At 56.0% G+C, this 14073-nt stretch overlaps 1 protein-coding gene across 1 annotated transcript in view; it reads right to left on the bottom strand.

Annotated features, from left to right (window-relative positions):
• Positions 1-14045, bottom strand: part of SLC5A10 (solute carrier family 5 member 10) — a 41309-nt gene extending 27264 nt beyond the window's left edge. The window contains exons 1-7 of the mRNA XM_075436689.1: positions 13925-14045; positions 13189-13260; positions 12283-12387; positions 11595-11654; positions 11298-11402; positions 4997-5102; positions 3324-3404 (exon numbers count right to left, since the gene is read on the bottom strand). Coding sequence (XP_075292804.1) covers positions 3324-3404; positions 4997-5102; positions 11298-11402; positions 11595-11654; positions 12283-12387; positions 13189-13260; positions 13925-14038 — 643 coding nt within the window. The 5' untranslated portion in view covers positions 14039-14045. The remainder of the gene's footprint in view (positions 1-3323; positions 3405-4996; positions 5103-11297; positions 11403-11594; positions 11655-12282; positions 12388-13188; positions 13261-13924) is intronic.
• Positions 14046-14073: the final 28 nt, after the last annotated feature.

The following is a 14073-nucleotide window of genomic DNA, read 5'->3' as shown; positions in this document are numbered from 1 at the left end:
CCCAAGGTGCCTTGGCACAAGTCTCCAGCCAAATGTTTTCTACTCCTCTGAGCGTTTCCCCAGCACCCCCCCACATGGCTCCATCCCCAAACCTCCAGCAAACAGTAGAAAAAAAGCTAAAAAACAAAACAAAACACCCTCTGCTGCATTTTTCCTAGGAAATGGGATCCGAGGTCTAGGTCTTAGCCTGAGCCCTGCTGAGGAGTACGTGCCATGAACAAGCCCTCGCAAGCAAGCCTCCGAGCCCTCAGCAGCTGCCTTGGCTCTTCTCCCGGCAGCGGCTGCCAACCGGCCCCAGCCCTGGCCTCCCACCACCTCCCACTCCTGGGGGGCACGGGCTGAATGCTCCTTGCAGTTCCTCTGGTACCTCCAGCAGGAGAATTCTGGAGCCAGAGGCATCGTTTTTGGGAGGAGGGAGGGACGGGAGGCACCCGCCGTGCTCCCCCTGTGTGCCATAGCCACCCACACAGTGGCTGTGGAGGAGATAAGCAGGGGCTGTGTTGGCACCCCTATACCCATGGGAGCTGCTGATGCTCAGGAGAAGAGGAGGCTCCAGGGCCTCACACAGGGAAGACTCAAAGCAAGACCTATGAGCATCCTGGGGTGAATTTTCCCCTCGTATCATCCAGCTGTCACATCCCTTCTGCCCCCATCTATGGGCTGCGGCCTGGACCCTCAGCTCGGTCCCCTCCAACAGGGCAGCACAGGGTGGGAACGTGCTCCTGAGAAGTCCCCCGCCTGTAGGACCATGCCCACAAGTGCTGCTGCCTTTAGACCAAAAGCCAATCCCTCAGGCATTGGTTGCTGGACACTGGGATCACCACCAAGTGCCAGCTTGAGCAAATCCCAATTTCCAAGACACGTGTCCTGCTCCGTTGTCCCCTCCTAGCCAAGGACAGCCCTCTCCCTGCAGCCCTGCCATTTCCATTACCGACCTGCAGCCCCCTCCCCATCCCTGACCTGAGGCTTTCGGAGAGTTTGCAAAGGGAGATCATCCACCGTCCCCCCCTCCTTTGCAAACGGACCCCTCCGTATTTTACGGGGAGTCAGCATTTGTGAACTCCTCCTGCTCTTGCGCAAGCAGCCCTGCCCTCCCTCCAGCGCTTGGCTTAGCCAGGCGCCAGCTACTCCCAAGCTTTGCATGGGCGTTGGGCACCAACAAAGCCTCTCCAGAGGCAGAGGGCGAGCGTTGAAAACAGAGATTCGTGCCCGGGGGTGCGGGCCTGCTCCCTTCCCAAAGGTGTTCGCCGACAAGTCACGACACCTACGCCTGCCGAGATGAGAAAGCGGGGCAAAAACCTGCGAGCAGCAGGAGCTCAGCCTGCAGACGCCGGGCTGCAGCTCGTGGGCTGCGCCAGGATTAATGTCCCCGTGGTGAACGCCAAGCAGGGTGTGGGATGGCACTGTCTCTCTTATCCACCATGCTGGAGCTGAGCAGAGCCACCGCTGGCATCGGCATCTGCTGAATCAGCCACCGAGCTCTCTGTGATTTGTCTACACCACCTCGGTCTGCACCCGCTTGTTGCTCGACCAGAGACTGCTCTGCCCAGCATCGCACCCGAGAGGATTTGCACAACCCTCCTGCCCTCCCTCGGGAGATGCAACCTCGGAGCCAAGCAATGCACCTTCATCCCTTCAGAAGCAGCAGGGGAGGCGATGGGCTGGGCAGAGTGGACCCAGGGCGGTCACAGCTCAGCAGATGAGCGTTAGCATCACTGCTGCAACTGTCATGGTCTGAAGAGACGAACGAGGTCAAACATGGAGAGTATCCTTTATTACATGAGTTTGACAAGAGCTGGAGAAAACCGAGCACCCTTGAGGCATGCCAGCCTCTGTGCCAGACTCCAGGTCCAGCCTCCAGAAAAGTCTCCTTCTCTGGAGATATTCAAGACCCGCCTGGACAAGGTCCTCTACAGCTTACTGCAGGTGACCCTGCTTCGGCAGGAGGGTTGGACTAGATGACCCACAGAGGTCCCTTCCAACCCCTATCATTCTGTGATTCTGTGAAAAACTGTGTGACCAGCAGCTTGGTTTTCGGCTCCCCTGGACCAGCCCCTCTCCCAAGCACCCTCCCCTCCCTGCAAACACCGTGCCAGGCTTCCAGGTTGGCAAAGCGAAAAAAAAAAGAGCCAGGCTCTGAAGTCACTGGAGGGGATTCTCCAGGCCTTGCTGTACCCAGACACAAGCCTCAGAGAGCCCCAAGGCCAACTACAGCCCTACAGCCAACTACAGCTTCAGATCAGCGATCTCCAAGCACCCCGTCTAACGCAAAGACTGCGGCCACTGCTCGGGTCTGCTCAGACATCCGACCTGCTCCTCTGCCCGGCGCAGCTCCCTGCTTCTGCTGGCGTGTTTGGTGGTATTGTTACTTCTCTCGGAGGTATCTGTCCTTTCATTTGGTTTTTGTAAATACATCTTGCTGCTTACAGGGCTTGCCCAGGAGCAAACGCTGCTTTTGCACAGGGGAGCAGCTCGGGACTGGGCCGGCTGCAGGTCTGTGGCTGCTCCCACCTCCACGGCAGAGCTCCTGTGCAGCGTTGGGTCAAAGCCTTCCCTACCCGCTTGCCTCAGCAGACTTCTCCAGGAGATGGTGGCAATCATCTCAGGAGCGCCTCTGGAAATTGTCCTCTGTAGTTAAACGCCTGCCTTTGAAGCTGGGACCTGGCTTTTTGCCTCCTGCTCCTCAGGGCCAAGAGCCCCGACGGCAGAACAAGGCTGATGAAAGCTCCCAGCCTCGCAAGGGTGCTCTGCGGCTAAATGAACGGAGACACAACAGTGCTGAGTGTTCAGAAAGGGCTGGTGGTGAACCATGCTCGCTCCGTCCGGGAGGAAGGCACGGCACCTTGCTCAGCATCCTCAGGCAATGCCCTGCACCTTCTGCCATGCACGTCCCTCTGCGGTGGGATCCTGGCTGAAGACCCCACCACAACACCGCTGCAAGTTTTCCTGAGAAAAACTGGAAATGCTGCTTTGCTGTCAAATGCTTGATCTGTCTCCTGGAGCGCGTGGACTAGAGGCAAACACACAGAGCAGTGACAGCCACGGGATGGTCACCAGCGCTGGGGACAGCCCCATGCGGAGGACCAGGGTGATGGCTTCATGGCATCTTCACCCAGAGGAATGGCACCCAGGGGAAGCACAGTGGCAGAAGGGACACAAGGGGACCACAGACTTTCTTTAGGCGATTGCTACGGGCCAAAGTCCTGCTGGGCTTCTTGGCCACCACACTGCTCAGACTGTGTCTTTTTATTTATTTCCAAGACTACCTGAGTGGGGACAGAAGATCCCCATGGAAGGGGGATCTGTGCTGTCCCAGCTCTTACCTTTCACCGCCAGCACGATGGCTCCGAGGACCATGATGAGCGTCTGCAGCGCGTCGGTGTAGATGACGGCCGCCAGCCCCCCTGCACGAGAGCAAGGCACAGCGTCAGGAGTGCTGCCAGCTCTGGGCTCGGTCATGAAGTCCCAATAAAGCTGCCCACGCTCACAGGGACGTGTCTGTCACCAGCCTGGTCCTGCCAACACCGTGGGGATGGGGGTCTGCAGCGGGAGCGGGAAGGGGAAACAGCTCTGTAGATGGGGTGGGGGGAGCAGCTGACAGCTGTGGGGGCTGTGATCCCATCCAGGATAGGGAAGGGGAGCTGAGGGATGGCAGGGTGGGGGAGATGTGACCCCACGTCCCCACGCAGCTGGGAGGACACCGGCCATCCCCAGCCCCGGCTCTTTGGATGCTCCAGCAAGCAGACACGTTTGGGACATTGATCTCGTCATTCATCCCACCTCTCCCTAACGCCACACCAGTCTCTTCCCCCTTCGTACACCCCTCAGCTCTCCTCCCAACCCTATATTTTTATTTTTCCAGCACCTGATACGTAGCAGGGTCCTCCTTGGCCAGTCAGCCAGCAGCATTTCTCCCTTCCCACCCCAAGCTCTCCCTCCGGACCTGTTGCAAACCCAGGACCTGCTTACCTAGCCATAAAGCAATTACTCAGCACACAAAACAAAAGCACTAAAAAGTAGCGGAGCTAGAGAAAAATGGGTCAAAAAGTGAACCAGTTTCAACCCCAGTCACTGACTCACATCCCGGGAACTCAGGGCTGCACCCTCCCTGGGATCCGGAGGGGTGTTCTCAGGATGAGGGTGACGCAGCGATCACACCCTCTGCCTGAGCTCACACCGAAATGCCTCGCTTCACAACAAGCCTCGTGGGCAGGGAAAAAAAAAAAACCCAAGATGGGATTTGCTGAAAACCAAAGTCTTGCAAAATCCACCAGGTTTCAGATATAGTTAAACTATTTCCCGTTTTGCTGGCTGGGACAAGATAATGAGGGAGAATTTACTGCCGGGTGTCTCCACCGGCACTGGAACATCCCTGCCAAAATAATAACCGAAAGGGCTGGCAGGGATACACGGTCCCACAGTCTGAGAGCGGGACCGCCAGCCAGGAATCCTCGATTTCCAGCTCCAAACCCTCAGCGCCTCCAGATCACAGAAGAGCCGCATGGGCTGACCCTGCACAAAAATAGCTGGTCCCACGATGGGGAGGCACAGGCAAGAAATATTGGGATATTGGGATAAAGGGACGGCAGCAAGGTGCATCGCCGGCTGGGAAGAGGGAGGGAAATGAGCTGGGTAAAGGGCTCTCAGCCTGTAGACTCCGCAGTAATGGTCCTGTAATAGGAGAAGCCCTGATTACTGCTGTTACAAATAGGTGCATGTACAAGCAAGCATTTAACGACTTGATGGAGGAGGAGTTCTTACAAATGAGAAGGTGTAATGACAAAGGAGAGGTCATGCACTGAGTCACTGCCGGAGCTGACGCTCAGGGATGCTCAGATACCAGCTGGATAGGGCGGGGAATAGGAACCCCGTTAGTATAAATCCCCAAAGACCTTCCAGGAGGGGGGAAAAAAATAAATAAAGTAAAAGCAGGAGTGTAAGTGGTGTGGTTAAACCCAAGAAGAACGATTGAGGCCACAGATGCCGAGCAACTCACCCGCGATGGTGTAGAGCCCCGTGACCACCAGCATCAGGACGGTGGAGAGGTAGAGGTCCCAGCCCAGGCAGACTTGCACGAAGAGGGCCCCCGAGTACAGGTCCGTCTGTGCGTGGGAGAAGAAACAGAGGGGCTGGGACAGGCGACCTCCTCTTGGCTAGGCAGCACCCAAGGGCTGTTGCGAGAACAGCAGGGAAATGGTCAACACCATGGGTACAGAGAGGACATCGCACTGCACGTACCGGGACGACACCTCCCAAAGCCAGCGCTGAAGCCTGAGGTCCCATGCAGGTGGCAATGTCACCGCTGCAGGTGGGTGTCAAAAGCCATCTTTCACCAACCCCTCCAAGAACTGAGCGGGCAGCTCCAGCGGCCATTTGCTACTGGGCCCAGTTGGATGCAGACGGTGGGACGTTAGGGTCAGAAATGGGGTGCCTCAGGGCATCAGTGCTGCCACAAAGCAAGGAGCTAGAGATGCTCAGCCCTTTCCAGGACCTGACCCAAGCTACCTCCTTGCTCTCCCGAGTACCTCCACTTCCCTCCACCCATCCCAATGCCCTGCTCTCCAGGTGGCATCTCGCCATGCTTTCTGCAGAGCCCTGGGGATGGGGCACCTGGTACTAACCGAGGGGCCACACTCCACCAAAACTCCAGAACCCTTGGGTGCTCCTTGGAGGCAGCCCAAGCCACCCCCCAGCCTGACACAGCCATGTTTCTGCACCTTGCTGGCCCCCGCGAGGCTGATGCATGGGGTGGCTGTAGCTGGTATTTCACGTTCTGCTTGGCAGGATTCGCCCTCCTGGCACCCGCGCTGCCGGCAAGGAGGCTGCCAAAGCTCGGTTCCCCCCTCCCCAGCTGCAGCTCAACAGTCCAGGCCGTCAGACCAGTCCAGCAGCAGCAAGCCTGAAATGGCTGCTGGGGACAGGAGGGGATCTCATCCCAGGTGCAGGGACTTCAAGGTGCTTGCTGGTACCTGCAATGCCTTCAGTGATGGATGGGGCAGCTCCACACCACGTCACTCAACACCATTAGCTGTGCTCCGGTGGGTGCTAATGGGGCACCACAAGGTGCTGCCTTGCTCTCTGGGGTCCACCGCAGCATTTCAGCCTCCACAGCCACTCCACAGCACACGGACATTCCAGCACAGAACTCAAGACTCACAGGACTGCCATTCCTGAGCCTTGACCCAACAAGTCACCTCTTTGCTGAACATCTCTGGGAAAATATCTCCTCCTGGTTTTGCACAGATGGGGAAACCAAGGCATGGGCAAGCAGCAGAAGTTTCTTCTGGCCCCAAGCGAGAAGCAGCAGCCCAAGGGTCCTGCACCCTACATGGACTAGCACAAGTGCATCCTCCAACATGCCCCCTGATCTTTGCCGCTACCCTCATAAATCCCCTGGAAGAAGCTCGGGGGTTTCTACTCTGCCACAGAAGGACCGACCGACTCCTTGTCCAGCACAATGCCTCTGCCAGCTCCAGCATCTCCTGCACCCACGTCACATCTTGCAGGGATGCCAGGAGCATGCCTCTGCCCAGAGGAGCACGCACATGCTTGCAGCTCACTTATCTGCCAAACTCCCTAGAGATGACTGACACCCCAAAAGCAGCCACTGTTTCCTGCCCATGGGACAGCTGGACCCACACAGGGAGGTCCAGTCACAGTCTCATGGGAGTGAGATATAAAGCAGAGACCCAGAGAGAACTGAGGCACCTCCTCCAACAAAAGAAGTGATGCCACAGGAGGGAAGGACCATGCGCAGCAGGCAGTGCCCATGCCATCACCACGTCTCCACCTGCAGCTGAGATCCAGCCATCCCCAGCGCTTGGCTGGGGTATCTTCATAAAAACCTTGTTTGGAGAAGGAAACAAGGCCAGAAGTGGCAGGAAGAGGCAAGAGCTGACTCCACGCCCTCGCCTGGAGCCATGTCAGCTCCCCACAGCCAAGACATCAGCTCCGATTTGACGTCTTTCTTCACACACCTCCCAGAAACCATCCCCCAAACAGCAGAGCTTTCTTGCCCAGTCATGCAAGAGCAGTTACTTGGAATTAGTAATGTGGAGGACTGGTGTTATTTCCCATATTGCACCTCCTTCCCCAGGTCTGCTATTCCTCCTCCCAGCACTGCTCCAGCAACCTCGCTGCTCGGGAGCCAAGGACCATCCTCGTGTGATGGAGAGGGGCCACACAATCACACCATGGAAGAACCAAGGCACGTCCCACCTAGCAGAGCTTCATCAGCCATGAAATCCAGCACACATTAAGTCCTTTGTCACATGTGTGAGCACACACCCAGCTTCAGCACAACATGAAAGCCTCTTCCCTAGCAGATGAGCCCACAGCATTAGGCATGTTGTTGATTAAATCACAAATCAAACCGACCAGAATAGAACTTACACCACGATCTTGAGGATCCTAATTGAGGGACTGTTCCACGACATCTGGACCAGACTTTACACCACAGTCATGCCTGGCATTCCCAAGGGAGGTACTGCCTGTCCTCAGCTGCACTTGGGCTTGGCCATGTCTCTGAGAGAGCACTTGCCAGCACCAAGAGGCAATTAAGCCCTGCAATGTCCTGCTGAAGAGGAACTAACTCATGGGCAACTATGCCAAAACCTCCAACAGCAGCTCCTCTTCAGCAGATGTGTTTTCCCCACAAATGCAATCCAACCACAGCTTGGTACCACAGAGACCACCAAGCAGCCCTACAAGAGGGCAGCTAAGCCATTCCTACACTGCAAGCTTCAACTACAAGGCAGAAAAGCCCCAACCAAATGACCTCAGCCATCTTCTCCCAAAGCAACCTGAAGCGGGAACCCAAGATATGTTGAGCTTCCCCAGCACAGATGCCAGACATCCTTGGTGTCTTCTGGAGCTCCCAGTGTCCCTTGGAGGGATCCATCACTTGTCATCTCAGCACCTGCCAGAAAGTCATGCCTCCCCATGACTGTCTGTTTCTCCAGCAACCCTTCCCCAGAGCCCAGCAGCGAAGACTCTGCCCTGGACAAGATATTTCATAACTGCTTCTCCTGGCTTTCTCAATGCTTAATCATTTTTTGCAGTCGTCTGCAAATGAGTCTAAGCCTTTGCTATGAGGAAGCGGAGGTGTCTCCACCTCCCTTCCCGGTAATTCGGCTAGGGTGGGAAAAAATAAAAGCGCATGTGACTGAGTTGTTAATAAGACATTCCAAATACAAAAACAAGCTAATTAAAACCAAGCATGACCTATTCATAAAACAAGTCCTTTCAACTGTAAAAGGAGAGGAGAATCCTTTGAAGTCAGGCTTCATAATCCAGCAAGATCCCTGCCTCCACCAGTGACCTCACTTGGAAACTCATTCTTACCCAACATCCTTAATGCCTTCCCAATGAAAGCTAGCTTTAGACAGCTTGGACTTAACAACTGGTGAAGCCAAGGCCTCAGAAGAACAAGTTACCCAGGGCACAGAGGAGTCTCCAGGAGCTCTTCACCAAGGCTAGGATGCCCATGGAACTCCTCATGCATTCCTAGCTAGGGGGGACACCATCTCTCGGCAGGACTTAGGGCTGCTCTACTGCACCCTGCTGCGAAAAGTGGAAGGCTGGGGTCCACCAAAGGGTAAATTCCAGGAGAGGAGGGACTGTCTTCCCCCCGGCCCCAAAAGAAGAGCAATAGGAACAGCAGTGATGCTGTGTCTCAGCTCCGGAGAATGTGGAGAGGAGATCCATCCATAAACACAACGTCTGCAGGGAAAGGAGGCAGGAACAGCCCAGCTCATCCCAGGATTTGAGGCAGCCCCCAATGAGGATCAAAGGAAACCCCCACCAGCCGACAGCACTGCCTGATTTCTCTGAGTTTCACACTCTCCTCCCACACTCCCTGCTGTGGTCACCACCAGGGACAGGACATTGGACCTGTTTGGCAATGCCCCATGTGTCTGCAGGCATTCATCCCAACCCACCGCTGGAAACCACCATTGTTTGCGAGATTTACCATGAATGGGCCCACATGCCAAGATAATCCCCTTCACTAGGCCGATTCCTCTTCTGCTGCATCCTGTGTGACTCAGAGATCAGAGAAAACTCAGCAGACCAAAGAAACTATAGCACCAGCTGAGAAAAGGCACAGGAAAAGGCATTTGGGAGTGTCCACCAGGCTCCAAACACAAGACTGTGCTGAGAAGGGCCAGGAGAACCACAGAGGTTCCCATCGGTGGAGGCACCCTGCAGGTCATCTGCAGGTTCATCTGGTGTTAGGCAAGGTGAGAACCACAACCATCTCCCAAGCTAAGAATGAACTTGTAGGACATCCATCCCTTCTGGGCAAAGCTGTGGAGGGACTGGAAACCAAAGGGACCAAGCACATCCCCATGGCATGGTAGCACACTGTTTCTGTGATAATCTGGAAAGAGACTCAAAGACAAACAGCCCTGAAACTACTGGTGATTTCTTTCTTTACATTCAGACCAGCAAGAACAAACTACCCCACCAGAAACCCTATCCCAGCTTCCAACCTTTCCCTCTAAACACCAGCAGGGATTCACGCCGATCCGGGGGATCAACACCACCACAGACAAGGATGCTCCAGCATCTCCCCTGAGCTCCTCCCAGCTCTTCGTCAGGAGCAGGGGCGAGATGTCTCCTGGGCAGCACACAGAAGGTGAGTGAGCAACAACAGCTTCCTGGACATTAGGACAATCGGGGAATAACCAAAGCGTCACTGCCCAGACTTGCAAAGTGAACTGGTGCTCCAGAAACCACCAGGATGATTTCAGGAGGCGTCATGGGATTTTTAACATTATAAAGAACACCAGTTTTATGGGAAGAATGCCCTCCAGCAGGATAGGACATGGTTTTGTGGGGGGAATACAGGTGACAGCTGAACTGATAAGAGTCACCAGCCTCACTTCTGCCAGGCTGAAAGCTGAGAGGCAGCTTTTCCTGTGTTCCTGCTGCCATCTCCTGCAGCCAGACTTTTAAACCCAAAGCACAGTGCCTTGCCCGAGGTCAAAGAGCAGCTCACGGGAGGCAGACGGGGGTCTGCTGGACCTGGGGACATCACACAGCATGGGGGTCTGTCCGAGGTGGGGACAGTCTCTCCCTTTGCGTTAAGTGCCCATGGATGTGCGCAGCGAGCCCTGCTTGCAGGCTGCTCTGTGTCCTCTCCTTGTCCCTTGTCGAGGAGACCCAGGGGATCCCCCAGCAGCTCAGCCCCGGGTGCGTGGCTGCGAATCTGCCGGGGAGGAGGCAGAATGGCTGCCCAAGGAGCCATGCCACATCCAGCCAAGCAGGTGTTGGCGAAGCACGGAGCTGGTGAGCACAGAAGCGGGTGCTCAGCACCTCGATGTGGGGAGACACGCTGTGGCACCGGCCCTCCCGCCCTGCAGCCAGCCACTTCTCGCAGCCAGCCACACGCAAAAAGCACATTTTTAGCAGCTGTGCACCGCAAAAGCACATTTCTTGCAAAAGCATATTTCTTTTAGCCAGCAAAACACAGAAGCCCCAGCAGCCCCTGAGTCAGACCCGCCTGCTCTGTCGGAGGCGGCCGTGCAGGATTGCTCCCCTCCAGCGTGTTTTCTCCTCCAGATCGTTTCCGAACTGTTTGCTCTCGGTCTCCGTCTCGCTGTCTCCAGCCCCTCAGGGCTGTCTGTGCCCGGCTCTCTCTGCTTGCCCTAGGCCTGGCGTCCCAGGCTCTTCAGCTTTTTCACCTCTGGTAAACTCTTCCCGCGGTTACCAAGCGGGCAGCAGGAGCAGAGGCAGCACACAGGGTGCTGTGAACGAGGTCAAAATGGGGTGAAAACATCCCTGTGGAAAAGTCTCTGGAAATCAGGCACTCTCTGTACATGCTTGGGCATCCTATAGGTGGAGCAAGACTCCCTTTCCTCAGAAAACCCACGTGCCCTAAAGCAACGAACGCATTCCCAGTTCAGTTCCCCAGTCCCTTGGGGAGCACTGCAAAGCATCGCTGCCAGGGCATGGAGAAAAACCCAGACGATACAACTCAGCCCCGAGCACGTTTCGTCTTCAAACTCTGCTACCAAGAGAGCGCACCATGAGTCTGGGAACCCTGACACCCAGCCACGCAGCCGTCAGGGCCACCCAACCATGAACATTGCTGCTGGATCTGCCTACGAGCGGGCGGGACATCGCAGGCAGCATCTGGCCTCTAAGTCCAACCTTCTGTCCTGCTCCCTCCTGGAGCATCCTGCAGCAACTTCTCTCCCTCAACTTGGCTACATGAGGTTTGAGCCCCAGAATAACCTTTTGCTTTCTGGAAATCAGCTGTGGATTTGTCATGGAGTTGAGCAGGAGCTACTCACAGAGATCTTGGTGAAGATGGAGAGCAGGAGCGACAGGCCAGAGAGGTACATCCGGATCCTCTCCCCTCCAAATCTTCGCTGGAGATACTCGGGCATCGTGACAATCTGCCAGGCGAAGCAGAGCGGTCGCTGCCCTGTCCAGGTCACCTCCTCCAGGGACACTCCCAGAGAAGGCAAGGGGACAGCTGTACTCCCAGCGCAGGGCTGAGGAGTCTCGAAGGACAGCGGTGAGAGCCGTCCAGGGAGCAGGGGACCTGGCCGGGGCCGCGCTCCCCGCCACAGGGCAGCTCCACGTACCCCTGACGAGACGTAGACCGGCACAAACACCCAGGCCAGTGCCAGAAGAGCGTAGGTCGCCTGTTGGGAAGGAGGAACATGGCACAGCCTGAAAAAACCCTGATCCTGTGGCAGTTCAACATTGACTGCAACACGAGAGCCCATCTGCCCCTCCTGACCCAGCCCCAACTCGCCCTCAGATGCACATTTTACATCCCCAAATGGCTTCAGACAGCAGGCTTGGGGGCACAAGCCTGTGGTGGAGACCCCCCCCCCCCAGAACCCCCACCAGCAGAAGCCCGCTCCCCTCAGCCCTTCAGCCCCTGACCAGACATTTCCCACCAACTCCTCGAGCACCAAGCAAGCCAGATGCTGCATTTTTGCTGCGAAACCCAAGGACTTTGGAAGCAACTGGACTGGGTGACCTCTTTGGCCATCTCCCTGTGAGGGTCACGCAGGGGCTGGGCCAGGAAGCTCTGCTCTGAAATGTCCTGTTCCCTGAGCGCGTGGGCTTCAGCTGGCTCCAAACTCACTGCACATACACTAGACGTGAGCCAGAGAAGCTGAGTTAGCAGGGTTGCGTTAATTACCCCCTGCACGACTCCTCCCAACTCTTTCAAGACGTTGCATGAAGCCACTGTGAAATGGGCCATCTTCTGCGACACAACTTGAGAAATTAATTTTCTTAATAGCGCGACGGGTTTCTTACGTTCCACTCGAAGCCAGTGACAGCGATTCCCCCGGCAGCACCGGTCCCGGCCAGCCCAATGAAGAGCCCTGAGCCTTCGCTGCTGGCGAAGAGAGAGGCGCCGATCTGCGGAGGAGCAGAGGAGGTGCTGCGGGTGCCCAGCTGCCAGCTCCCCACGGCAGTCGTGCCAGCTGGACCAGCTCCCATGCTTCCCCAGCAGCACAGCCCCAAGGGGAAAACTTGGTGAGAGAAGGCAGCAAAAATGATGTCTGAATGGGAGCAGCAGAGCCCAGACCTCCCCGCCACTCCTAAAAGTGAAGTGTGGCCAATAATGCACCATGTGTGATGAGGGACTTGTACAGATTGTGCAAGGAAAATCCTTAACAGACTCCAATCCAGGCAGACGTGAGCCCCAGCAGCCAGCGTTCCCTCGCATTCAGCTCATCCGGGCATCCCCGGGGGGTTGGGACGGACTTTCTTGTCTTCAGGAGGATGAGGAAGAGCCACACGCTGCTGCATTTGCCACGGTGGCCACGCACCCTGCCCGGAGGTGGCCCTGTGCAAGGGAAGGACCTACAACCAGTTTGTCAAGGTCATACTGAAATAAAAGGAGAGGAAAAAAGAAACCGGGGACACCCATGTCTCAGAGCCACGAGGAGCAACGCGTGACTCCAACAAGCCCAAGTTCAGAGCAGCCTGTGAGGAGACCCTCCAGAAGAAAAGGAGCCAGGTGGGCTGCAGAACCCTGGGTGCCATGAGAAGGGCTGCGAGGACCGGAGTCCTGGCAGGAGGTCTACAGGGTGGGGAGAAGCGTGGGCAGGTAGGGGAGAAAGTAGGGGCACAGAAGAGGGCATCTGGTGGGAGGGACAGTGGAGCTGGGTGTCCCTGCTGCCTGGGGTGTCAGAAGAGGGACAGGGCTCTACTTACTGGCCACCACGCCATGTCTCTGCCCGCAAGGAAATAGCTGCTGACGGTGTTCCTGGTCACCCTGCATGAAGACTGGGAGGAGAAAAGATCAGCGTGGAGCACCCTTCCCTGCAAACCCAGACAAGAAACCAAGTCTCCCAGACAAGAAGCCAAGAGACAGGAGACTCTGGATAATTAATGGGAGCTCAGCAGCTTGAGCTTAATTACACGAAAAGGTGGCTGCACCCCCAGTACCTGGAGCCATGAATAGCAAAGAAGGCACCCCGAGAGCGGGAAGCACGGAGGATGTGCCCGCCCGGCCGCCATCCTGAGCAGACAGGCTGGCTGACGGGACTCGGCTTTGGCTACGATTTTTTTTTTGCAAGGCTTTGTAGAGCCTTTGTCTGCAACCACGGGTTGCTGAGGGCTTTTTGTGTTAAGCAGGGCATTTGTCTCAACACCCTTCAACAGGCAAGGAGGAGATCTGCTTACGCCCAACAGACCGGGGGAGAGGTTTGTGCCATGGTTAATTCCGCCCCGTTTTCAGGCTACCGGCGTCTTTCCGCGGGGGGTGAAAGGGGCAGAGGGTTTGTATAACAGCAGAGCGAATGCAGCACAACACACAAAACACGTAACAAGTGCAAATTACAACAGGAAAATAATAAGAGGCTTTCAAAATATTCCACGCAGAAAAGCCAGCCCTGGAAAAAAAAGACTATTCAAAAAAGAAAGCAGAAACAAGAGAAAACGCTCTTACCCATATTCCCACTGCAACGTTTAAGGCAAAATAAACCACTACAACAACAAGGTCAGCGACGCTGAACTGCTGTGAGGGGGTGAAGGATCCGGCAGTGGAATTGCCCTCCATCATTCCTCTGCCTCCTTCTTCACCCTCGGCAAAAGCCT

This window comes from Opisthocomus hoazin, chromosome 15, assembly GCF_030867145.1.
Source record: "Opisthocomus hoazin isolate bOpiHoa1 chromosome 15, bOpiHoa1.hap1, whole genome shotgun sequence".
Taxonomy (NCBI): Eukaryota; Metazoa; Chordata; class Aves; order Opisthocomiformes; family Opisthocomidae; genus Opisthocomus; species Opisthocomus hoazin.
The sequence above is the reverse complement of the archived record's forward strand: the minus strand, read 5'-3'. Positions and strand labels throughout refer to the sequence as shown.